Below are 26,970 nucleotides of genomic sequence, written 5' to 3'. Positions count from 1 at the left end.
TCACCACTTGCTCCTGAGACTGATGACTTGCATATTTAAATTATACTGTGAGTTGGATAATCTCCTTTCATAGCAAAACCCAGGGGAGAGAACTATGTAAGAGGATACAAGGAATCCCTCGTTAAGGACTAGCTATCTGAAGTACTTATGTGCCCCCACCCCTTACTCTTATATCTGATTATCAAGGAGCCTTTATATTCACAAATCCCTTCAGCCACAGAAGTGCTCTAACCAAGGAAGCAGGGGTGGGGGAGCCCTGGACATCAGTCCTCCAGAGCCACTGGGCGCTCTGTTCCACAGGCATCATCCGTCAGGCTGAGGATTCGCTGCTGTGTGACTTGCCCAAGGTCACACAGAAAATCTGTACTGAAGCAAGACAAAGGATGTAAGGCTTCAACGAGCAGTACCACACAGCAAGGGAAGTCTGTCACACTCAGACAAAGCTTTGCAGCTTGCCATTGAGCCAAGTGATTATGTGATCCATACCAAAAATACCCGGCATTTTCATCAGCTTCTTACATCTTTACTCTCATTCTTTCCTGCAGACCAGTATAATTATTTGATGTGTATGCAAAGACACAACAAAACAAGTACAACTAGAATGGTGAATCTTCATTCTTGAAGCACAAGTTCTTTGCTATTCAGCCCAAAAATAGAAATAAGGAGAGAAAAAAAAGCCCACAAGCTTTGAAACTTGGCAGGAATGGCAGGAAATCATACCTTGAGTCACAGGGCACTCTCAGCATCTGTTCCAACTGCAAGCTTTTCATGCTCCCATATACAGCACAGCTACCTTCCCATCTTATTCCAGTCACCAAAACTAGCACTAGAAATACTATTTTTTCTTTGCAGTCTCAAATACCCTACATATCCAGTTTCCAAAATGCTGTGCAGTTAGTATTGGAGATGTGAACTAGCTCACAGATGATGAATTTTTGTTGTTCAGATGATATTTGGCAAAACAGTTCCCAGTGGGTTGAAACAACAGCTCTGACTGCACTTAGGATTTGCAAGTGGAAGTGTTTGCAACATGCACAAAAGAAATGCTAGTTAATAAGACAAATGTTTACACTTAAAACTTTCTAAGGGCATCATCAAATCCTATCCAACAAAGAAGATACAAACACGTTATTTTTCTCTCATGTTTCTTGCTTTTTAATAGCTTTTACTTTCATTATAAACACTTCAGTTCTGCCTGAACTGTGAACAAAGAGAATCAGCCCTTTAATCCTCAGGACAATACATGTTTTCTTCACACTTTGGAAAGCAAATACAGCAGCTGGTAACTTTCAAATCCTGTGGTTTGTTGTGCAAAAGATGTCAAGCAGAAATCTCAAATTTAGAAGAGGGAAACACTGGCTGCTCTACCTAGATCATTTTCCTACTGGTACAAAAAATGCATATTTTTATACTTCTATCCAACCTAATTTTTAGAAATCTAGGAAGTAGAAAATTTGGCATTTTTCTCATAACACACAACTGGATTAAACTTTAGAAAACATATAACAGGCAACTTCTTGGCAATATTTTTTTCTTATAATCAGCCCATATTTTTAATTCCTGAAACAATATCCTAGATCTAGTTATATGTGTCTCTGCTCTACTAACTCCTCTTTATGAGTGGAGTTTGTAGTGTTAGGTTTGTATTTAATCCATATTACAAAACGATTATTTGGAGAGGCATGTCTGCGGAGACCAAATTGCCAGCTCCCTCAATGTCATTATTGTCCCATGTTAAAAAAAGAAAAATCTCTTTTAATTGACTGTATCCCTATCTATTTTCTGACTGCTACCAATAGTGCATCACCATGATAATATCTGAAAATTGCATAAAGCAGTAGAGGACCCATGTTCACTTTTGCTATGTGCCTGCTGGACAAACTGTACTCAAAGTCTACTAACAGTGATGACACAATATTTCAGTGGACACGGGACATTATTTGCCTCTGGATAAACCCAGTTTTAGAGTGGTATAATTCACTGGCTTCCCTGGAATTCATTGTTCTCTCAGGGATTCTTCCTCATGTAAGCAAGACTAAAAGTCACACAAAAATCAGACTCTGTTTCCCTTTTGAGTAAGCAGAATTCAACAAGTAGGTCCTATCCAGCTGGCTATAGAAAAACATAGATACTTACACTACTTGTCTGTGTCTCATGAACACAGAAGAAGCCAGAAATTTGAATCCTAAAACAACTCGCGCCCCTGCAGCAAGACATCCACAGTCTTGGGATTCCAAGGCCTTTGCACTTTCCATTCAATGTATGATACCAGCCCTGACAGCCTATTTTTCTCTTTCTGTGGTTTTGGTTTGGTCCTGGACACCATAGCAGTGAACACAGTCTGAATTCCCCAGGTTTTTTTATGCTGCTCCTAATGATAAATGTGTTCCTGTCTCAGATTGCCAAGATATATTCTCTTCTCCCACAGCACTGTCTTGAAAGGTTGTTTGGACTATGTGGTCCACAGCCAGTGAATTTACAGTAATGTAATAATATAGCAAACATCCTTTACAAAGCACACATATATGTGCTATATATTCTCTCCTCTCTATTATTAGCCAGTAGGTATTGTCTTATATAGCACTGAATTTCAACACGCTCCACTTTATTTAACAGTCCACTCACATATGATCCAAATAAGGAGGTCAGTCTGGAGACCTCCTGCAACCTCACCTACATTCACACAGCACATCTTCCAGACTGGCAAGCTCTTGTCTAGATGACAGCCCTCAAGGAAGTCAGCTCTTCTAGGACACTTTCTGTGTTTCAGCATTACTGATAAAACCAAAGCATACTTATGGCACCCAGAGAAGAAATTGGAATGGCAAGAAACCCAGCCCTTCTTTCAGTTCATTTCTCGGGCTTTGTTTCCGAAGTGTCAGGCCTAGAGAGCCATTGCAGGATCCATAGTTTCTCTAACAAATCACCTAAGTAGAACTGTGGTTATAAGTTTTCACTAAGACCTTACTATTTCACAGCACTTTGCAAGCAAAAAACAAAGAAAATTTATCTGAATGAGAGTAACCATCACTTTAGGGGATCAGTGTTCCTGTAATGCGATGGAGCTGCTTAATGAAATTGTGCCCTGCCTGGAAGACTACTGTGATGGCATTTTAAACATAACAGAGCCACACTCAAAGTAAAAATCTTATGGAGATTGTTAGGTACTTTTCAGAGAATGATACCTAAAATGGGCTATCATACTTTTGCTACTTTTCTATTTATAGAAGAGCTGTGTGCAAAATGCACCAGTGAAGAAGGAATAGAGATTCTGATTCTGCCTCTACAAAAACTGCTGCTACATAACTAAATGCTGGAGGCACCTTTAGTGAAAAAACATAAGCCAAAACTCAAAAGACTAATTATTTCACCTCAGAGAAATCACTTTTGCTCCTGTCCCACAGTCTCAAGCTGTAAAAGAAATACAATAGGAAGAGAGATCTCACAATACCATGGAATATCTCAACATTGCTATCAGAAATAGTTTATTTCAGAAAGAGTTAGAGCCCAGTACCTACCTGAAGTGCCAGATAAGAAATCCTACAGGGAGGTAAAAAAAAATAGAGACCCTTGTCCATTTAGAATTCAATCTTTCAACAAGCATTTCCCTTTTTTCCTGTTATTCCCATAGATAGATCCCTGTCACAAGTTTCCTAATTTCCAGCTCTTCCTCCTGCTGATCCACTCATCCTCACAACCTGCAGAAACTGTGACTCGGTCAGAGTCTTGCTTATTCAGCATGACTGAAAAAAAATTTCTTTGAAGACTATGGAATGAAATAGCCACTTGAAAAATTCTGGCAACCATGGTGAAAAAGTAGCTTTTCTTAAGACAACTAGAGAAAGAAATAAAGCATGCGGGAAAAGAAAGAGAAAAGGAGATGAGTAAAATTCCTTCCAAAGGAAAGTGAGGAAGAATTTAACAAACTGGCACCACCCTTGCAGGTGTTTGAAGTCTTCTTATAAAATCTCCTATCACTTCCATCAAAGGTTTCCAAAGCCTTCCAAAGAGAAGAGGTTCTATCTGATGCAAGTCCAAGCATGTAACAACCCATAATCTTTCCGTAAACAAGAAAGATGCATCCATACTCATAGATCTGATCCAGTTCCCTTCTGAAAGCATTTTATTCTTTCTGTTGAGGACACAGACAGCCAAGGGTCAACAGCCTCTGAATTTAAGGCCTTACTTAAATGCTTTATTTTCCTGTCAGAGTGATAGGGGACATAATACCTTGCTGGGAGTACATATAGATTCCAGCCCAGAGGAGTGTTTTGCTCTTGGCTATTTAATTCATTCCTGTGGAACTAGTGTCCTCCAGTTAGACTTTTGTTCTGATGACTACTTTTCTCTGATAAATGCTAGGAAGCACAAGGATATACATTTAAGCACTCTAAACCAGTTTAATCCTAAAAGCACAATATGCTTTAGGGAAAATAATGAGAATGGAAATAAGCAAACACACAAAATCTACCACTTGGCTGAACACAATAGCACCTGGTTTCTGATGACAGTCAGAATGCAGGACTACTCATATTGCCCAACTGCTACTGTACTGAAACAATTAAACACCAGGGGGAAAAAGTCGTCTTAATTTAGTTCTCATTGCAGCTAATAAAACTAATATTGCTGTAGTACAGCACTGAAAAAGCGTCAATGATCCTTGCAGTGTCTTGGCTTCCCTTCAGTGTGATGTAGGAGCAGAGGAGCTCTGTCCTGAGAAATCAGCAGCAATGCCTATGCTGGTAAATCACATTATTTCAGAGCACATCTCTCAGCAACAGCTCTGCTGCCTCCACTGTCAGACTGTAAGGACAGTCCATAACTTGGCCACGACCTGTGCCAGCCAAGTCTCCCAATTTTCTGACAGGCTTCAGAAGTCATCATGGGTCAGGAATCATTCCCTCCTGGTAATTTGCATGCAGCCCCATGATTTGGGGAAATAAAGGAGTATGGGATATGGGCATGGATTGCCTGTATCAGCTGGCCTCAGCCATGAAAGGGTGAAATAATTTTCTCTGCATATGCAGTTTCCTTCAGGGGAGGGAAATGATAGTGTAGATATATATATAGATATCTATTTCCTGCCCTCAGGGAAGTAAAAAGAAAATCAGATTGTTGGTCTTTAACAGCTACAATCTCTTTGTAAGGTGCTCATGTATTGTACTTATGGAATGACGTAACACCCTCAACATTTAAGACAGCTTCAACATGCCTACAAAAGCAGGGGAGACATCTCAAACATTTAATTAATGATAACCAAGCTTCTGATTGTTCCTGTGAAATGCTTAAACACAAGCAAATCAAAATGACAAAAGAGAAGCACAAAAAGGTCAGAAGATGCTTTTCAAGCCTTGTAGCAAACCAATGACAAACAAACGAAAATAACACAGAAAAACAGATTACCCTCTTGTTCTAACCACAGGTTCCATCTAGGACTGTGAGAAACCAAAATTCTTAAAGTTTTAGGGGAATATTTAAGGAACTAATATACTGTAAAATAATAAATGAATGCATCAAGTTGGTTTTGTACTCTCTTGCCTCAAGCAACTTAGCACAAATCAAATTTGATGTTAATAAGTGCTAGCAGTTTTCACAGAATCTGAAAACCTATTATTTCCTCTGGCTGCAACTAAAAAAATTGGCAACTGTTTCATTACTGATGCTAGCAAAGTACCTCTTGTACCTATAATTTTATCTTGGTGTTGACCTGGTATTTGCCTCTCTCAACCACACACATTTAACCTGGTACTGACAGAAGAATCATGGTTGAGTTAAAAGAGGGACTTTGCATAATCAAGTGTCTACTGCCATGGAAATATAAAGATGCTGCGGAGCAAAGAGATATGAATGTTTCTTCTATGTAAAAGAAGTTCAATTATGAAAAAAAAATTCTAATAAAGGTATTTTCCAGCCAATAACAAGAGAAGATGCTCAGGCACTGAACAGATATATGTATGTACTAAGCTACAAAAAAGCACTGTAAAATTAAATGGCACATATGGGTTCCTTTTATAATTAAAAATTATTCAGAAAGTTCAATTATCTAGAACAAAATAAAAATATGTTTCAGTCATCTTCTCTCTACTTACAACAATTTTTTCTTCACACTTCACACAAAATTTTCCCCATATGTTTTAACCACCAGGAAAAAAATCTTCCTATTACAAATTTCAAATGGTATGCAGTGGAAAATATTGACACATGTAGCAGGACACAGTGAATGGAAAATTGATAAATTTCAATCAGTGCAGCACACTTTTTTATTAATGAGTACCGATATGCTGGGTGAAATTCTTGAGCCTCATCTTTACTTCTTTAAAGTATATAATACAGCTTTTCCATTATGGAAAGGCCCTGCAGTAACACATGGAACAGACTGACTCCTGCATCTTCCTAGAGCCTTTGAAGTCTGCAAAGCTCATGAGGTGCAAATATTTCTGTAGATATAGAGTCTAGATCGGGATCTGTGTATGCCTCAGGTTGCCTCACAAAAGCATGTTTGTGCTCTCTGAAATTAGGTGGTAACATGTTATTACATTTTATTTACATCATATTCCTTTCATGAGATGCACTCCATTGCCACAACTTAAATTCAAAGCCCAGCATTTATGAAGTTCAGTGAGATTAGCCTCTGTACTACGGTAATGCCCTCATTTCTGGGAGGGCTGTCTGCTGCTCTGTGCAGGTCGAGAACACAAGGCAGCAAAAGTGCCACATGGCAGCCAAACATAAAAAGACCTGCAACTAAGCATAAAAATAGTATCATACAGGTATAGCTCTAGTAAATGTGCAAAGATACCAGGCAAAGATATACACTAAAATCCAAAATGAGGCAATGAAACAAAGCGAATAAGCAAAATGCTGCTGAAACTAATATATTCACTTCTAGATTTACTGAAAGAAACTATCCCTTGTATTTTGGATGGTTGCCATAAAGTTGAAAGTGTTACTCCATAATACCATTTGTACTTGTACTTCTGAAGAGGTAAACGTGTATGAAATGTATAAGGCAAATGCGCATGAAGTGAATATTAGTCCCTTCAGACAGCAGCTATTAAAGTGGATTACAGCTCTGCCACAAAAAGGGAATTTGACCAAAAAGAGGCGATAAGTAATTCAGCCTTGGGAAACTGGTGAAAACAGAAGGTAAGGCAAGGAAAGGCCAGGCGAGGCAAAGCAAGGCAAGGAAAGGATCAAAGCTGTTGATGAATATTTGGCCTTATACACATGTACATAAATACATACATAAAAGCTTGAGATCACAATTCACCAAGCATACTGTCCACCCATCTCAATTTGCATGCAAACCATCATCCCTAGGCTGCTCCTAGTGTGACACTGGCTAGATGATGTGTGAAGGTGACAGATGGAGTGCACCGAGGAGTTCAGAAATAGTATGTGGTGTTTAGATGTGAGGACACTAGCATAAACAAATGCCTCTCTTTTTCCAGCAGATTTTAACCACTGACATAAGTTATTCAGACATTAAACAAGTAGAAGCTTTGAATACAGGGAACATAGTACATGAAGTGAGCTAGGTTACATAGTCTCTTGTTTCCTTCAGGCCAAGTTTGGGGGGCCTGGGAAACAACCCAGATGCTTATAAGTGTCACACAAAGCAGATAAAAGTTCCCATCTAGTCATGCCTAAGCACCCTACAGGAAAACAGAATTTCTGAAAAACAAATATAAGGAAGGATGTAAGTAATATCTTGACAGATTGAGTCAATAGAAAGGTTGCCTCTGTGATAGTGAGAGCTGCTTAACTGGGACAGCCAGCTCCTCAACAGATCCTACCAATCCGTGGTCCCTTGTCTCTGTGTCCTTTGTGAAGCAGCCCATTCCTGATGTTCCCTGCTAAAAACAGCTTAAAATTATGGCAAAAAACAACAACTGTATGATAATCAAGGAATAACAGGTTCACTTTCACACAATTAATTCCATGCTCCAGTGTTTCCTGTGTGTAAAGTGCCTCTGAAAAGTCTAAAACCATCAATGAGTGAAATTTAGTCTGTCCAAATTTGTACCTTAATGTTTTGGACCTACGAAGGGTAAGTCCTATGGAAAATCACCTCCTAAGCAGCAATGCACCTCAAAATTCACAGAAGGAGAAGGGAGAGAGAAGAATTCAAGGCAAGCCATTTGATCAGGAGAAAGTCTATAGATAGAGGTCATTTTCTGTGGTGGCCTCCCTCCCCTCTTCTCATGAAAACACTTAGATAAAAGATTACCTTGACTATCAATCAAGGTTTATTCTATCCACCAGATCATCAGATAGGACTATTGACCTGTATGTTTTCTGTTGTAAAATCAATAAAAGAAAGAAAAAAAATTGCAAGAAAAAGAAAAATAGCAGCATAAAAATCCAAGCTGCTGAGAGTAGTATTTCTTAGGTTATCTTTGTGTATTCACATTGAGAGATACAATACACTTCTCACAATTTCATTACAAATTAAAATTTCGCTGGATAATAATATTCTCAAAAATATGTAGTCCTGACATTTCAGAACTTCAGAGTAGGTATTAAAGCAATACTGAACTTCAAATTATAGGTTCAACTTTCTAAATAGTACTGTTAAACAGAAACATGGATGAATCACACTCATCCTGGATAAAATGGAAACGGGCATTTGCATGACGGTGATTGCTGACTTCAATGAAAGTATAGGCATTTACCCCAGCTGCGTGTCCCACCTTGACATACATCAAGATACAGTAAACACAATTTCATGCCTGGAGCCTCTGTGAGCACGGGCCAAGGCCCAGGTCCTCAACTACAGAGCTGTGGGGATGCATCAGCTGAGAATTTCAGCCTATGTCTTTGGTCTGAGTACAATCCAAATGGGGTTATACATGTAACTTTCTGGAAAATGACCCTTAATTTCCTAATACTCTTGACTATAACCAGTGTGAGTGGTTTCTACAGTGCTTCTAATGCAGAGCCTTATCCAGAAGACTTTACTCATAAAGAGATTCACTTCTGAGAGGAAGGTGTATAAACAGATTTCACACGCTGGTCCACCATTAGGCATTAAAGGTCATAATTTATCTTTTTTTTTACATTATTAAGAATATTTGTACAGGATCTATATTTAAAACTAAAAGAGATGTCTCCTCCTTCTGCCAGCAGCTGTGTTACATCAATTAAATGGGTAAATAAGATCTTTCCCCAGAGGGGATATCACGTGACCCTCTATTGATTAAGACTGCAGTAGAATGTTATTTGCAATCTTATTGCATAATGTAAATCAGGAGGTAGCTGTCAAGGTTTCAGAAGACAAATTGCTGCTATCTTAGACAATTCATAGGCCTCTTTCCTTCTTGCTGCTCTTAATTCACAGTTAATGCATGTCTTACTAGGCTTAGTTTCTTAAATCAGTCTATAGAACCGTATTCAACTCAAAACCGGGTGTAAGTCGTAGTCTACATGGCCCTGCATTATAATGCGTATTAAAGTGACCATTCCATCTATCATTATTTCAGAAATATGCATTATTTAATAGGATAGCACAACTTCAAAAAGGGACGTGAACTAAACAAAAGACACCCCCCACAACATGCATGATGGTTCCCAGGATAGATAAGCCTCTCCACCAGGCACAGCTCCAGAGGTGCTCTCCATATAGAACATTTTTTAAGTCTTAGCTCAGTTTTGTGTACTTGATTTTCACAAGTAAAACATATGGCTAGAACTAGTCCACGACTCTCAAACCTGTGCAGTAACTGCAGCTGAGCATCAGTTTCAAGACTGAAAGGAATACCTGAAACAATCCAGCAGTCACTTTGTTCCTCCACTGAACTGTAAATCCATCATTATTTCCTTCAAGGAAGAACCAAAGGGAAGGACTAAAATCTCTATTCAAATGACTGAAATACACTTTTCTGAGAAACCGTAAGAAGAAGTCAATCTTTCTTTGCTACTGATCAATCTCAGTTACAACCATTAGAAAACAAATGCAACACTTTTCAAAATACATGACAGCAATATTAAACATTACCAGAATCTTCTGCACCAAAGTCAAAGAAGTGGTCTTTAAGTGAGTTTTGGTGATTGTAAAGTTGTATGAAATAAGGCGAGATTAATGGATGAGAAGAACAGTGGGTGGTAGGGCAGTAATAGATTCAGACATAAGTTACAGTTGTTCCATGTTCCATAGAAAAATGTGCTCAACTTACCATATCTGTTTGCCATTGCATAGGATTAAAAGTTAAACACCTGCTGCCTGATCTCTTCCATCCAAGTTGATTGATTCGAATGTGTTCATCTTCCCATCTAACTTAGCAAATTTAAAAGTGGCAGGTTTACTTTTCCATTATCTAGAATGTCTGAGCTTCATAAAGTATTTGAAAGCAAATGCCAGTAGAACTGTTGCCTAAAAATAAGCTCTCACAAAGTGATAACAAAGTCTGGAAAAAATATCACCTTGTAGAAAATGTGGAGGAGGTTAAAATTTCAAGGAAATCAAAGATATTACAGCACATTTCATTTGGCTAGACATGCACATCAGTAGCACTAGATTATTACTGGCATATCTTTCTATGTAAGGAAATTATCTGGTCCTCCAACAAATGTATTTGTGTTAAAATCTTATATTTCATTCTCCTGGAAATTTGGGAAATCAATCCCAACCCAGTCTTGATGAGCATAAATGTTCAACATGGACCGAATTTGAGTAATATAAAGTAAGGATACAAATCCCTAAAGAGTTAAAATGTGCACAGATTGCTCAGAACTTTAAGAGAAGCACTTGGCACCTTAAAATTGGGTCTGAAAACACTGCTTTGAGGTGTTTTTTTCCCCTTTGCTTTGAAAGGGCAAACCAGCCATTTCAGATTTTGAATGTGGAAAGTGTCCTTTCTTTTTTGAAGGTATCACAACACAACTACTTCACTTATTTCATTCTTCTTTAAATTTAAAAGAAAGATAGAAAATGTTACTTACCTTAAAGAGTCTTAATATATTTGCAACCATAATGGACACAGAACTTGCTGCAGCACCTATCACACCTGATATCTTGTCTGGCTTAGTGAAAATAGGTGGGTCACCGTTTGCACACTTCACGTCTGAACCATCTTTTTCTATCAATGCTTGCACAAATGTTAAGGATTGCTCCAATGCATAAGTGTCCCTGGAACACGTATCAAGGATACGGACACCTAAGGTGATATTGGCAAGAAGATCAGGGTCTTTATTAATCTGATCAACTGCATACAGCATTGCCTCTAGTCTGTGGATCCCCTTCTCCTTCTTGAGCTCCCCACAAGGCACCCCTCTATCCCCTTTTGCGTGAACAGGGAACAGTCCTCCCAAGATGATGTCCCCATCCAGTCGAATGGAGTGGGCATATTCCTGGCCATGAGTTCTTTGCATCAGAGTGAGTATCCAGTAGAATTTGGCTGTTAACAGGAAGAAACAATGGCAGGAAACCAATCGTTTCCCTTCGTATACCATTTTCTCTGAAGACGTTGTTGCTATCCAGTATCCAGGTTTTCTTCTTGCTAAAGGATGAGGCTGACCATTTGAAGCTGCACTTTCTGGAGGCTACCATCAGTGCCCAATAAGTAATATAGAACCATGTGGTAGGTAGGTAGAAAAAAGGATCTCAGCAGAAGTACATAAAATGTGTTTTACAAAAGATGTCCACTGATGGAATGGGTTGACCAGCTTTTCTGAGGCGGTTTTTCAATTGCTCTTAACTGATGGTGAGGAGTAAGGTAGTATGTCTGGTCCTGATGATGAAAGGAGGTCAGTAGCTTATGCCCTTGTATTTTGCCCTACAGCTGAGGTACTTCTGGAAAAAAAATAAAAAATAATTTTTAAAAAACAGTGAGAAATACCATTTACTTCAGCAGTTTTATACCTGTCACACAGTGTATTTACTTTTGAATAGCAGTTACATCACCTAGGTTTTACTTTCAATGTTCTTTAAGTGAGCAAATCTTGGCCTTCAGTGAATTTGAACACCTGGCTGCACTGTACTAGGAGTCAGGAAATTGATGATGCCAGCAGAGCAACAGCTGAATCAGGGGAACTAAACTTAGCTTGGTATTCAAATTCTGAACAGTTATTCATATCTACCTTCGCGTTGCGTGACACCCAGAAACAGACCTGATCCATAACACATTGTATTTTCTGTTTTGCTGCATTATTCTGTTCAACTGTATTATTCTGCTCCAGCCTACAGAAGTGCAATAACCACTTACACTCTCACTCCAGGAGAGGTCTCATTTATGACAATGGAGTAATCAGGGCGCCTGAATTTAAGTACTTCAGCCAATGCAGTACAAGTACAATTCAATTCATTTGAATGTTAAACTGATTATTTCTCCAATGGAATTCACTTTGGGGGGGGCTAACTATTTATCTAAATCTCCTTCAAGATAATGTCTAACACTAAATTATTTTTATGAAAAGGTAGCTGATTTCTCAAGCAAAAAAGAGCACAACATATTATGTTGGGAAACCAGCTGAACATCCAACATTCCCTTTCCAACATTTGACTTGAGCTGAGGTTTAACATTAACAAGGTCTCTATTTTCTGCTTGCATTTGGACCACATTAAATAGGAACAATGTTGTGCCTGCACTGACATTTGGAGAGATCCCACTGATTTTAACGAGATGAGGATTTCAGCCTACATATTTAAACACCTGACTGACTGTTATAAATATCTCCAAATTTCCCACACTTTAATTCTCAAGTGAAGGCATTCATTTATTTCAATTCTTAACAAAATTATACATGCTTGAATAAATTTTTAAACTTCTGAGGAGAAGAAAGGGAAAAGTAATTTTACCTGATACTAGATTGGCACACTCTGGGCAATTGCATCTGAACCAGTCTCTCAATACATCTGTTAGAGGCTATGGAGAGCAGTGGACATCCTAAGCTACAATTCACCTGATCCTTTTCTTTAAAAAATTTTTATTTACTATGAAATTGATCACACTGAAAAAGTGTCTATGTCATTCCCTATACATAAAATCCAGGCATCAGGCTCATCTGTAAATATCTACTTTGTCCTTAGTGATCTGACTGGTTCCTACCAAAAATATGGTCACACTGGAAGACAACCACAGACAAAACCACAAAACTTTTATATATCATGTGGTAACAAAACTCAAAATTCACTTTGATAATGCTTTAAATTGATAATCCTCTCCTTACATTAATTTTGTTACATTTTCCCTAAATGATAACACTAAGCTCAAAGATGTTGGAGTCTTCAAATTATGGCTATTTGAAGACCTGAGAAAAGGATTCACAATGGAAAGTCTTTTATTGAGTGTGAAAGTGTGTCACTCTGATTTGGTAATAGAACCAGTTGAAAATGAAAGATTTAATGGATATGAATAAAATCACTGCAACTGAGAGCAGCACACAGGACTTTCCATGGTTCTTGACATTTAGTTTTGCTTGAATTTGGCCCAGGGTTCAATAAAAATGAAACAAAGTCTATGCTGTTTTATGTGATAATCCCATCGTTCTCCCTTGGCTCTTTTTGGGCACACAGGTTACGAAGCTGCCTAGGCTTCAGCTCTGTGAGCCAAACTCAGAGTCATTCACAAACTGAACAACTTGACTCACACTACAGTGTGATTTGATCCAGGCCCATGGGATGTTTCTCATATGGTCCACGCTATAGAGAAAAGATTGAACTACTAACTAGCCACAATTATCTGTTGTTTTGACTGCCTTATTAGAAAAAGCCAGTTATGGGTTCAAAATAGTAAAGAGTATACCTAAAGTAGGCATGGAGGCAATTTGCTTCATGTTTCCACAATGAACTCATTAGTCCATGTATGTCTGCACAAACCAGACAAGGAGCAATTCACTAAGGGAATAAAAGATAAGACTACTCTTATTTAACACTATATGGAGAACAAGAAAGCGCCACTGAAAAAGGGAAAATATTCCCAAAGGAAAGAAATGCTGCTTTTTCTCTTTTTTAGCCACAGGTTAACTCCTTACAGCCAAAGAATGCCCAGAAATTAAAGCAAGTGTCAGTCTTAGTGAAAACAAATAGTGATGAATTCAACAATTGCAACCCAAATTCTAACAATAGAGAAGTTACAGTGAGCCCAAGCGCCAGTCTAATACTTTATCTGGAACTGACTGAAAATCAAATGAATTGGGAATTTGCATTTTTCAACATTATAGTCCTCATAAGCATTAATTGCTTTGCCTCAGCTTGCATGGATTCCTGAAGAAGTATGTTTCTTACATCAAGTGTCCAGTGCTTGTCTGTAAAACAGAAATAAAATTTTAAAGTGTTCTTTTTAAAAATTTAAGACCTTTTAGTCTTTTTTTAATGTTACCTAAGAAATAAAAGCTTCTATTATACTGCCTAACTTATTCATGGCACACTGCTTTTTATATATTGATTAATATTACCTTTTACAGAACATTGCAAGTCTGTGTAGCTAAGCAGGAAGCATATGATCTAAATTAATCCCATTTTTATCAATGAATTTTAGTGAAAAAAGCATAGGCCTCTGGGCTATAAAGCCTGAATGAACTTTTCTCATGTGCAGAGATTTCATTTGAAGTAAAATGCTGTCCTTTTCCAATTGACCATAAAAGTTTGAATTAATGCAAATATATTCTTGATTTACCATGTTCCCCACTGTAGTAGTTGGTGTTCACTAGCAACTTGAGTTCAGAGAAGAAAATTTATATATTTCCCCAGCACAGCCCGGGAGTAAGTGCACCACAAAGCCTCTCTTCCAGTCACCTTGTAATACATGCTTCTCTTGGGTTTATTTCATTAAAAATATCTGGCATTATCAGAACATATTGCTATTTTTAAAGTCAGTATTTCAGCACAAACCTCCACTTGTTCTGCTAGAATATATATTTATTTTTAAACCTAAGGAGGCGGGGTACTGCAAGACAGGGGAGATGGAAACTTCTGCATGTAGTGTCTGGTTCTGAAATTACTTCCTTCATAAAATCATTCAGCTTTATCAGATATTTGGTACTCAAGGTTGCATATTTTTTTGCACCACACTGCCAGAACCAATGCATCAGAATGAACCCAGACCAGTCATTACTCCAACTGCACACTCATTGCACTAAGAGACAAGCTCGTTATGGAACCTCTTTATGTTAATGAAATGGTCTAAATAATGAGTTGAGTGACAGATAAATACTTAAGTAAATATAGGAAATGTTTCTATTTTGTTAACGAGGTTCCTGAAAGAGCCGTCTTCAGCTGGCACTGAAGTCTTCACTGAAAACATGTAGAAGGATTCAATATGTTCATCAGGAAATACAGTTTTAAAAAATCTCACAATTACAGACAGCCGCAGGAGCGAGGAGTACTCTCTGCAGCATAAGCAGGATGGACATTTTACAGCTGACATTGCTACGCACACAGACATGAACCCTTTACTGAGGGAGTAAGGGTAAAGTAAAATAAGCTATCAAGTGAGGGGGAAAATACCTCAGAAAAAATACTTAAAATTTTGTTTGAGTCAAAAAACTAATTTGTCATTGCATTTAAAGCATGGTTAGAACTGCACTAAAATAAAATAAAACAAATATTCTGTGAATTAGGATAGGAGAAGTTCTAGAGTGAAAACCCATTCACAAAAAATCAGATTGTCCAGTCAATACAAAACTGATCTGGTTTTACTGAATGAAAACAAAATAATGGCAATTTCCGTTAGTAAGTTCTGAGAAGGAAAAAAAAAGAACAAATGTGATTATTTTGATGTTTTACTACTGACACCTCTGAACAATGAAAGAATTATTTTACTAACATTACTCAATGTTCACAGAAGTTGCTTCTTTCTCCTGTACAGCATTCCACAATAAGCAAATAGCTAAATTTCCACACAGAACAGGTAGAGTTGCCACCCGCATACAGTAGCCCGACACATATAGAAGATTAATGGGTTTTGCTGACAACAAAAGGGAATTTGGAAAACCTTTGGCCTTGACATCGCTACTCCTAACTTGCAAGAGAATTCTTCACTGATGTAAGTAGTCTTATCTACCTTGGCTCTTCTGTAATGGTTTGCTGTGCCCCTGCCACAGAGGTAACCTTTACCCAATAATCAGGATTTCAAGGCAAATCACTCTCAGCATCTCATTTACAGGAACTATTACAGGAACCCTATGCAGTCTGATGTCTCCCCTCAGTCTGATCAGCCCCTTTTCAAATACCCCAGAGCACCTGCCTTCACTTCCTACTCTGCAAATATCCATTTACCAACGAGCTACCCTGTGAAAATCTGGCACAGGTCCTTCTGCTGGAGTGAGAATGGAGAGGAGCCTACAATTTTTAAAAAGGAAACAACATTGAATATTTTCATCTGCCCTTGGTTGGACTTAAAGATGAATGAACCCCATCACTATTAACTCCTTTAGAACAGGTTCCACCTCTGGTCTAGCAAGTGATGATCAAGATTTTCCCAGGCACCCTAGGAGAGCTTTCTCTGTTGTTTCTGCTTTCATTTGACCCTCTTCCCACTAGAATCTCGCTCCCCAGTCTGCACAGCTGGGTTCAGAGCAGGCGCTGCTGGTGCAGCCCGGTGCCCTGCAAGAACGGCTCTGCCCCGACAAACGCAGCCGCCCGCCGAAATCGTCCCGGGGCACCCTGCGGGAAAATCCCACACTGCGTCCACGCCCGATCCCGGCGACGGCCCCGGCGAGCCGGCGAGCCCCCCGGGCAAGTCCCCCGGGCGAGCACCACTCCGCATCCCGCTCTCCGTATCCCGCTGTCTGTATCCGGCGCATCGCGCGCCCCTGCACAGCACTCCGAGCAGCATCCCGCGAACCGCACCCGCGCCCTCCGCACAGCACAGCGCAGCGAACTGCGCGGACCCTGCACAGCACCCCGCGCACTCGGCACCGCACGGCGCACAGCACCGCGCCCGGCACCCCGCGCACATCGCACAGCGCACCCCGCACCGCACCCCGCACAGCGCTCCGCACCGCACGCCGCTCTCTGCCCCTCCGCCCCTCTCCGCCTGCCTCCGGCGCACACCGCCGGGAGCGAACAGCCGGCCACGCACCGGCTTTCCGCGCGGCTCCTCCGTGCTTTCCCGGCTTATCGCGTGCTCGGCACCTTTCCCGGCCCGAGGAAGGGTTACCGCAGCCAGGCCGGCCCCGCCCAGCGGAGGGGCCCGGGGAGCGTCCCTGGGCTGGGCGAGCCGGCTCTCCCCGAGCAACTCCGCGACCATCGCCCATCACCGCTGCGCTTCTCCCTTGAAGGGAGCCCCCTATTGTTCTCCACTTTACTTAGCCGAGCGATTTATTATTTTTCTTCTCTTCCCAGGCTCATCCGTACCCCAGCTGGCGTGTGCTGTGGAGGGATTCCGGCACAGCCTCGTCGCGGCTCTCCTCGCAGCCTCGCTCCTTCCAGCGAGCGGCCGTAGGAAGGTTTGAGCTGCCTCCCGCCGCGGCCTTGCAGCCCAGGCGGGCCGTGGGCGGGGGACGGCGGGCACATGAGGATCTCCCGGCTGGAGCCAGGCTCCGCCGGTCCCCTCCGAACCCTGGTCGCCGGCCGGGAGGACTACACCTCCGTCAGCGGCGATGCAAAAACAAGTGACGCCTTTTATTTCCAGCCGCCGGTGATTTCTTCCTCTCCTTGCATCAACTGGTCAGCTTTAATGCGCTTCTGCTCCCCCCTCGAAGCAAACCTAAGTCTCTTTTAATGAATCCCTGGTCCCAGAGGTCAGAAGCTTGCAAACTTCGAAATGCCAACGCCGGATTTCCATGCAGTTTGGGTCACTGATTAATTTTTTATGACTTGATTTGTGCTGTACGGGTTTTTTTGTTTGGATTTTTTTTTCGTTTCTCTGGTTTTTTGTTGCTGTTGGTTGGTTTGTTTGGGTTGGGTTTTTAATCGTGTCATACATTCACCTGCCAACACTTCGCATTCCTGCAACCAGCGCTGGGGATGCTGCTCCACGCCGAGGACATTTAAGCCCTTGCCTTGTGCCCGCCCGTACAGCCTCTTGCCTTCTTCCTCGGGGCAAGAAGCCCCCGAAGCCCGGCGGGGATCCGACTGCCCCTTGCCTCCCCAGGGACGCGGGGGTCTCCCCTGAGGAGCCAAAGAAGCTGAGGCCACCCGGGAAGGTATGGACGGGCGGCCGGCACCTCGCCCGACCCCGGCCCCGGAGAACTTGGCGGCGGCGGGCAGGGCTGGCCCGTGCCCCCGGAGCGGCGGCAGCCCACTCTTCCCTCCGGCCCAGCGAAACATGAACAAGGCGGCGGGAGCGCGGGGGAACCCCTGTGCCCCCCTCCCCCGGGGGTGGGAGAAGACCCGGCTAAGGCGGCCAGGGGGAGACCTCACTGCTCGGGAGCTCCGAGATTCTCCCTTTTTGCTCGCTGCTGTGACGGCACCGTGTCCGGGATCTCTTTCGTTAGATCTGATTGGGGGAGGATATTGACAATAAAAATTACAAATAATTAACATAAAAAAATAAAAGCCCCCGGCGCCACGAAGCAGGTGGAGAGAATTGCCCAGGATTCCCAGCCCAAAAATTTTAACTGAGGCAAACTCGCATTATTTGCCTTCTCCTCTTTGCTTAAAATAAGAACTAAACACGACACACACAGATACACAAATACCTTGATCGAAAAGAGTGTCATATCCATGTTACTGTTGAGGTCCCTGGAATTATACTTGGTGTCGATCGGGAACAGCATAAGGTAATTTCTGTACAAGCCTCGTCTCAGACAGCTTCCCCCAGCAGCGTCAGCTTAATATGCGAGAGCTCAGTCTGGGACAGGTATCCAGGAGAGCGGTTTCAGTCGTGCTGTTTAACACTCGCGAACAGCCAAGCCGAGCCTGCTCCACTGACTCCTTCCTCACTTCTCATCCCTTCGCCTAAAAAAAAAACCAACCCACAAGGTAACTTTTTGGGGTCAGTGGCTCAGCCCCCGTGACGATACCAACCCTCCGCTGCCTTGCCGCTCAGTCGCAGCGGTGGACACACGCACCGGCCCGACAGAGCCGTTCACAGATAAGCAAGGAAACACCTCAGCCCCCGCCCCCGGCCCAGCCCCCCGCGCCGGCGGAGCGGTGCGCGCCAGGAGCCCACGGCTCGGAACGCTCGGGCTCCGGCGGGAGCGGCACGGCGCTCCCTGCGCTTACCGCGGCTCTGGCGGGACGGGCGCGGCACGGAACCGCGTGGCACGGCACGGAACGGCTCAGCGCGGCGGGGCGCGGCTCGGCTCGGCACAGCGGGGCGGACGCGCAGCCACACTTGTAGCTGTTCTTGGTGCTGAAGGAGGCGGCGCTCCGCGGCAGGGCAGGGCAGGGCAGGGCAGGGCAGGGCAGGGCACGGCAGGGCAGGGCAGGGCACGGCACGGCACGGCACGGCACGGCACGGCACGGCACGGCACGGCACGGCACGGAATCCCCAGCTGGTCGCGGGCTGCGGCTCCGGGCCCGCCCGCCCGCGGTCGGCACCGCCCTCCTCCGGCACACCCGCTCCGCCCGGGGCGCGGTGCCCGGCGAACGCGTGCCGCGGGATTTCTGAGCGGGGGAAGCCAGTAAGGCTGAGGCTGGGGCAGTGGGGGAGCGGGAGCAAGGAAGGGGTCACCGGCGCGGGCCGGGTCTGTTTAATGCGGTCTCCCCCAGGGTGCGGGGCCTCCATCCCCACCCCGCCTTCCGCGGACTCGTGTCCCCCGCCCTAGGATCGATGACACGGGATAAGATTCCCGACGCTCTTTGTCCCGTCCCCGGTTTTGGGCCGCAGCTCGGATGCCGGGTGGCGGAGTTCCCATTTATCCCCAGGCACCAGGGAGGTTTCGGCAGCGCGGAGCCGGGGCCAGCCCGGAGGGTGAGGGGCACAGCCGGGAGCACCTCGCCGCAAGGCTCTGGAAGTTCGCTCCTCTCCTAAAGGCTGCCCAGCACACCACCACGGCACAGGGATGCCCCGCGCCGCCCGGCGGGAGCGCCCGGCCCGCCCCGCGGAGCCGCGGGAGCGCAGCCCCGGCGGGGCCGCACCGCCCGCCCGGGAGCGCCCGCCGCAGCCTCGGTGAGAAGGTTCCACCTCGGTGAGAAGGTTCCACCTCGGTGAGAAGGTTCCACCTCGAGGGCGCTGCCCGCAACTGCACCCGCGGCGCGGCCCCCGCACGGCTCGGCCCGGCCCGGGCCCGGGAGCAGGACAGGGCTCCAAACCCCACGGTTCGGAGGCCGGCTCGTCAGGCTCCTGCCACCAACCAGATCTCTTCCATCTTCCCTTTTCACGCTAGTCTGAACTACTTTCCTCAAAAGGAATAATATTTTTCTTTGCTTTGCCCAGGGCTGGCTCACTTACTCAGAACATCACTGCTGGAAGGAGGAATTCTAAGAGTGCTCAAATATGTCCAACCCGTGCTTCCATAATCATCTTTGTTGTGTGCTACTGCTTGTGTTTATGTTAAAGGCCTGCCCCAGGCAAACCACGGGACTCAGACAATATTCGATGAGTCGTTCAAGCCTGTAACTTCTCTTATGGAAAACGTCTTTTACAATTGCAAAATGGCTCTGGGAGACCAGCCAGGTCTTAGGCAGGATACATTATCTCATGTTTGCATTTGTTTTTTCTCAAAACTTTCCATGACAGAAGATGGAGGAGATGTTATTTCAGTGATCTATCTCAGAAATCTGGAATATAGTTGTATCGGTGACTATGTGTTCTGATGTCCAACCACGAGCAAAACTCCATTTAAAAGTGGATATCCTCCTTTACTCCCATCAGGAAAATAAGCCGTGCATGAGTTATCATCAGTGTTGGATAGACCAATTTCAAACTGTATTTATACTCTGCCTCTCCAGCAGCTTAACAGAAAGTTCAGCAAAGCAAAACCAAGTGATGTCCTGAGGGCATAGCTGATGCCTGAACTCTTGTGTGAATCTTGCAGCTGGAGAAGCAGGCTGAGGTCAAAAGGATACAGAAACCTCCAATGTGCTTCCAGCTTGGCCACCAACTTGAATGTAACCTGATGCCTCCCCCTATTTCTTCTAGCCACATCTTTTCTACAGCAGTTTTGGGGACATTGAGGGTATTTCTTTTACACATATTTACAGTGAGTACTACAATGACTTTTTTGGTGGGGATATGATACATAAATGCATAACTGAAGTTTGCTGTGTTTTAACTAAATTCAAACAGAGAAAATTAATTAGGGGGGAGGGAAGATAATTAGAAGCTTTACATGAAAATGGCCATTCAGTGAGGATAGATGACACAGCAGAGAGGCAAAACACAACCATGATTCTTTGAGCAGGATTCGTTCTGATTCAAACCCAACAGTAGCTAATGTCAGTTTGTACAGAAGGCTAATGTCAGGGCTGGTGACAACTACTACCCACACAAGTAACTTGGAAGGCAAGAAATCCAGTTCTGGAGACCAACCTGTCATAAAGGACCTCTTAAACCATTTTTTTTTAAAGTGCGAACTCCTGACTGTCACAAGCAGCATCTGACAGGTAACGAGACTGGCATGGCCATGCTAAAATGGATCGTAGAGGCACGGCCTGAAAGGCTGCAGGTTTAACTACTGCCTGGAATAAATGCTGACTGTAAACAGCTCTTTAAAGCCAAATGCATCAGTCAGTCCCTGTGCCTCTGTTTCTCTTACACAGAAGATGTTGATCCTCAATGTATCCAAGCAGTGTATCCAGTGCCATTTTGCAATTGCAATTGGCAAAGAAACTCATGTTCCAATAGCGCTCTTCCATAACCTCAATCACCAGTACAGTTTTTAATGACATTCAAATGAAGCTGATTTTTTTTTAACTTTGAAATGGTGTGAAGTAAGGCACTCTGAGTTCTGGATGAGGTTTTTGTTGCTACTCAGGTGAGAAATGTGACTGAGTCATTCAAATATGGGAATTAAACCCACAAAGGCAATAAAACCTCTTGAATAATCACTGTTCAGCAAAAGCCTGCTGATTAATAGACATTAAAGAATACAGAACCACAAAGTCATTGACTTCCATTAAAGTGATAGTGGATACTATGGTTAGAAGATGTTTCAGAATAAGTGTTTGAATTTTTCAAGAAACATAATCATTATAAAGAAAAGAACTTGAAACTTGGGTGCTTTGTGTGCACTTTAAGACTAATATTTTACTACAAATTTTATTTGTGTGGAGAAAAAAGAAAAGCTGGAGAAAAGACATTTCACAGCAGTAACTATGACAGAAAGTATTATCTGAAGGCCAAAGAAAGTGTGCAACCATCTGTAAAATAGAATATACCTTTAGAAGGCCCCAACTGTGGCTTATTTCAAATACATGTTTCAGCAGTGAACAGGAGATGTAAAAGCTTAAACTTTAAAAAGAAAGATAGCCATCATGTAGGAAAGGTAGCATGGTTTCCAGGGAAGCTATTTTCAGAAGCAGATTATTTTCAGTTTCTAATTTCCAAATCTGTCTAAAAAACTCCAGTGGTACAAGAAGATTTTAGCAGCTAGAAACCATTGCCCTGCTGGAAGGAGCAGCATAAGAACACTATTCAGTTAATGGGGTTTTGAAACTTTTGAAACAGCAGGAGACTTAGTCCCACCACAGCCAAACTATGAAGCAGAGCAGAACAGATCTGGTGGCAGCTACCACAGTCAGCACATCCCAGAGTCTGCTAGACAAGTCTCAGTGCTGAGGCAAGTCTGGGGTCGAGCCAGGAAGTCAAGCCGGAAAATCAGAATCTTCATTAGAGTGGTACATGGCAAGGCACAAGCATGGCTACAACAGCTCAGGGAAGGGCAAAGAAGGAATATCAGAGCTTAAAAATCTTCTAAATGATGCTGGGGAGCCCAAAGGAGATTTCTTACAGCTTTCTCACAAAGCTGTCTCCTCAGCAGCCTCACCCAGGGTCACACCACTGTGTCATGTCAGAGTTGCTTTGGCCATTGGTGCCAGAGCCATAGGAGCAGAGTAGGGCTCTTGGTCCTCACTTATATACTGGTCAAAGTCGTCTGTCATATTCTCTTACATCTTCCTTTTCTGCACAGAGCTAGAGGATGACAGTGACACATCTGTCCTGAACATGTCATAAAACTTGACAGATTTTCTTAATGCACAGTATAAGATTTTGCCTCTCAATGTGATTGAAATGTGAAGGAGACACATCTAGAAGTCAAAAATGGTGGACAAATACTACATTTAAGTGAAGGATATAGTATATTTACAAATCAAATACAGTGTTTCCAAAATACAAGTGGATGATGAATCTGCAAAATACTCTCCCACACCAGTCAGAACTCTGAAGTCAGCAGAGAGGGTTGTGAAGCAAAATAACATTTGCTAAAGAGAAGATACTTGATGCTAATTAACTAAAAATTACAACACCCCCAAAGGGAGTTATCCATTCTTACACTGTTATAATGGGGACAGTCTCCACTAGCATGTCCTCTAGAATAATGACTGTATAGTTTTATAACAGTAAAGTATCTATACAGGTACTAAGTTCAGCTGCTTCTAAACCCCTATTTTTTGATTTTGTCCTTCAGTAAAGGAAAAATGAAATCATGTTTAAGAGTGTCTTTCACTCTAAGCCACTTTACAAAAACTGATAAAAAGCTATATATAGTGATTACTTCACCAGCCTTTGAAATGCTGACATCTTTGAGGTGAGGTACGAAAAAGGTTTATAAATCAGAAAGCAAAGCCACATCACCTTTTCAACATGTGAGCCATAACCTTTCCTCTTAAATGACAGTAGATGGATACCACTATTTTACATAGCTGTAAAAAAAAATTTGTATTATATACCCTTCCAAATAAGTTATTTGCATATAATGTCATTTGCCAAAAGTCAAGTGGAGCTGATCAGGTTCTGCCTTGTTCCAGCCACCTTGTAGAGTGCTGGCAAAATCCTCTCAGTTAGCAATGCATGGAAATAGCTAATCTTCAAATCTGGTACTCCTATCATTTTTTGTGGACAGCAGAATCTGTCAGAAGACTTTTCTAAACTAAGCGTGCAAAATCTCTGTGTACTCCCTAGATAGAAAAAGACATACTCAAGGCTTGATATAAAGTAAACTTTGATTCTACTTTTAATACTGCCTATTAGACAACCAGAAAACAAACCATTAATCTATCATCTAGACTCCAAGGCATTGCACTGCACAGCCAAACATTTCTTTTCACGGCTTGTTGCAGAAGCAATAGAATTTTAGCTCTAGGAATCATAAGAATCATCAAAATCAGGAAGGAAGACTCATTTGAAGTAAAAAATATATTTTGCTTAAATGTGATTGTAAGTTTAAATGTTGCAAGACCCACCCTCATGCAGCAGAGAGCAGGGAGAACATTTTTGATGAGGCTCTGAGAATTCCCCTAAACCCATGGCTTCCATACAGTGTCCATACAGGCAGCAGATACATACCCAGCCGAGCATTTGGCCTGAAGTTATTCTCTGAGTGGATATGTAAACTCACAAGAATGATGCTATGTAGATTATGATGTCACTTCATGTGCCCCGATCCATCAGAATAAGCAGGTGAGAATGTCCTACTGGTCAATTCCTCTTGAAACTGTTCTGTAAGAATCACATCAATATATTTTTGGGTTCTCAGAGGTGACTTTTCTTGGGCAAAATATACAGGTCTTCAGGATAGATTCTCAAACATCTAAGACGTAAACTCCTGTACTTAAAACATTCCTCTAGGCTCCCTGTGTAAGAGAAAAATATGGAAATGAAAAAAAATAGCTCCTTTCCAAGCAGTGAGTCATCTGATATTACCATAGACATCTAAATAGAACATGTAAATCATGCCTCAGAAGTGTCTTTTTCTCTCCATAAACTATAAAAAGAGTTTAAACAACTGGCTCAAATGTAAATGTCTGCAGTGTAGATGATCAGAATGAGGTGAGTTATATGCACCAGCAGAGCATGGGAAGATGCAGACAGTAAGCCAACAGGTCAGGTTCAGGGTCTGAGAGCACACACCACCAGTTCATGACTGGTTTCTCATTGTGCCTTTTCTGGGAGTAGCTAATGCTGCAGCAGTAATAAGTCCTTTCCTCTACCTTTCTTCTTCCCACAGTGAGTTGCTGACAAATATTCAAAATGTTCTTAAGAAGCCAATCAACTCTGTGCCAAGTATTTAAAAGCAAAAAAGATTTAGAAAAAAAATGTATTTATTAAGAAGTTATATACCTAGAAGGAAACAATTCTGCAATTTTTTTTCCTAGAACTCAATTGGTACCAAATTAAGCAATCATTTGAATTAATTGCCTGTGAAAAAAACAAATGGTCAGGGTTCAGTTTTTTGCTGACCTTTATGTGAACAAGATGTAGTTGAGCTGCTGCTCAAGATTCACACATGATGACGTATCACATCCGTACAGTACTTTGTGGGGGAGTTCATGTCAACATTTCAGCTTGAATCATGAGCACACTTTTGAAGTAAACCTTCCAGTTGTCCCTTCTTATGATGTGCTTTGGTTAATGTAACAGAGCAGTCTAAGGGCTCACAGACTGGATTCCTCTCAAGGAAAAACAGAAACTGAAGTTGCGCTCCAGGACTGCACCCAACACGTTACAATCACTGGCAGACCACACTGGAGCTAGTCTGAGGTGATCCACATGTCATGTGGACATCAACCCATCAGCACCAAATATTTTGCTCTATAGACCTGTGCTGGCCCATGTGACTTGGTAAGATAAATATAGCCCCTGCCAGACTGAGGTCACAGTCTTGAAAACTGTCCCAGTATTCCCTTGAGGGCCAGAGCTGAAAGACTGCACTGAAGCTCTAAGAGAGCTAGACCTTGTAACTAATTAAAGGCTAACATGATGCATGGCAAGTTTCACGGGGAAGTTTCACACTTCACTTAATAGTTACCAGTTGTAAATAATGTACAAGATTCTATCTTGCGTGTGTAAAGTGAAGGTAGAACTTTTTTAATACACTGGAGCATCAGAAAACTTACATGTAACTGTATTTGCTGTAGGTTCTGTGCAACTGAAACAACAAATTCCCTATCAGTGTTGTTGGGAGGAAGATTAAGTGTACAGTGACACAACATTCAGTCAGTGTTCTGCTCTGCACCTATGGTTTGGGAATTACATTCACTTGTCAATGATAAGGTGATCTTAATAAAACCCTTCATTGTTTAAGTAAAGTACAAAACAATGAATGGTAGTAGTTCTATCAAGAAAGACCAATTGTAATGTCAAAAACAATGAATGGTAGTAGTTCTATCAAGAAAGACCAATTGTAATGCACTCTTATGATAGTGGCATTTTCTTGTATTAAAAAAATAACTTAGGATATCTAAAAGCCACTTAGTCATGTCATTGGTATTAAGGTAATGACTTATTTTCCTGTGCTTCATTGCTTAACTCTGACCTGAAGACAGGTAACCAGGTGAAGACAGGTATAATTAGGTGAGTATTGTACCAGACACTGAGTAGAGACGCTTCTGCAGCAGAAGCATTTCCAGTTCTTAAATGCTACCTCATTGGTCTTGTTGGATAACTTGGGAATGGCATAGAGCTGTTTCAGTGTGAAATACGACTACTACAGCAACTATACTTGTAAAACTTGACAAAAATGTTGTGTATTTATTAATGTCTCTAGCTGCTTCTCCCATATTGCCTTGTTTCCCCTCAATATTAACTCTTAATGCCCACAAAAGTGTTACTACAAAAATACGTGTGCCCATTGCCCAGTAAAACAGGTAAAATAGAGGAAAAAGCTTTTGAACTCAAGCTGAAGCCCTTTCCCTCAGCAGAAGAAATAATTCAAGTATCCAGCCAAGAGCTTTCAAGAAATGAAACATTCCTTTGGAAACATAGTATCTCTGTATTTCCACTGGGGATGATCGTGTTGGAATGTCCACAGCCTAAAACTATTTGGCAGACTAACTAAGAAACACTTGAACATTTGAAGGAAGATGAAATAAGCAATGAATGACATAAACATAAAATAAATAATGTAGGATCAGACAAAAAATATTTTTTCTTTTTTTTTTTTTACCCTAAATGCTGTTACATTGCTTTGTTATTGGTTTTG

General features: G+C 42.2%; 2 protein-coding genes across 6 annotated transcripts in view; one reads left to right on the top strand and one right to left on the bottom strand.

Annotated features, from left to right (window-relative positions):
- The window catches only part of GRM8 (glutamate metabotropic receptor 8), a 322,893-nt gene extending 303,640 nt beyond the window's left edge, over positions 1–19,253 (bottom strand). The window contains exons 1-3 of one of the 5 annotated variants that reach the window (XM_039571147.1): positions 19,109–19,253; positions 18,583–18,841; positions 10,942–11,791 (exon numbers count right to left, since the gene is read on the bottom strand). In XM_039571147.1, coding sequence (XP_039427081.1) covers positions 10,942–11,451 — 510 coding nt within the window. In that variant the 5' untranslated portion in view covers positions 11,452–11,791; positions 18,583–18,841; positions 19,109–19,253. Of the gene's footprint in view, positions 1–10,941; positions 11,792–17,021; positions 17,113–17,296; positions 17,581–18,582; positions 18,998–19,108 lie in introns of those variants that run through there. The other 4 variants (XM_039571150.1, XM_039571146.1, XM_039571149.1 and 1 more) reach the window with 4 other exon arrangements.
- Positions 15,655–17,762, top strand: LOC120411872 (skin secretory protein xP2-like). The gene is made up of 3 exons (XM_039570511.1): positions 15,655–15,670; positions 16,481–17,388; positions 17,574–17,762. Exons 1-3 carry the CDS (start codon positions 15,655–15,657, stop codon positions 17,661–17,663), a joined length of 1,014 nt encoding a protein of 337 aa, XP_039426445.1. The 3' UTR covers positions 17,664–17,762.
- Positions 19,254–26,970: the final 7,717 nt, after the last annotated feature.

The sequence above is a fragment of the Corvus cornix genome, chromosome 1A (assembly GCF_000738735.6).
Source record: "Corvus cornix cornix isolate S_Up_H32 chromosome 1A, ASM73873v5, whole genome shotgun sequence".
Taxonomy (NCBI): domain Eukaryota; kingdom Metazoa; phylum Chordata; class Aves; order Passeriformes; family Corvidae; genus Corvus; species Corvus cornix.
The sequence above is the reverse complement of the archived record's forward strand: the minus strand, read 5'-3'. Positions and strand labels throughout refer to the sequence as shown.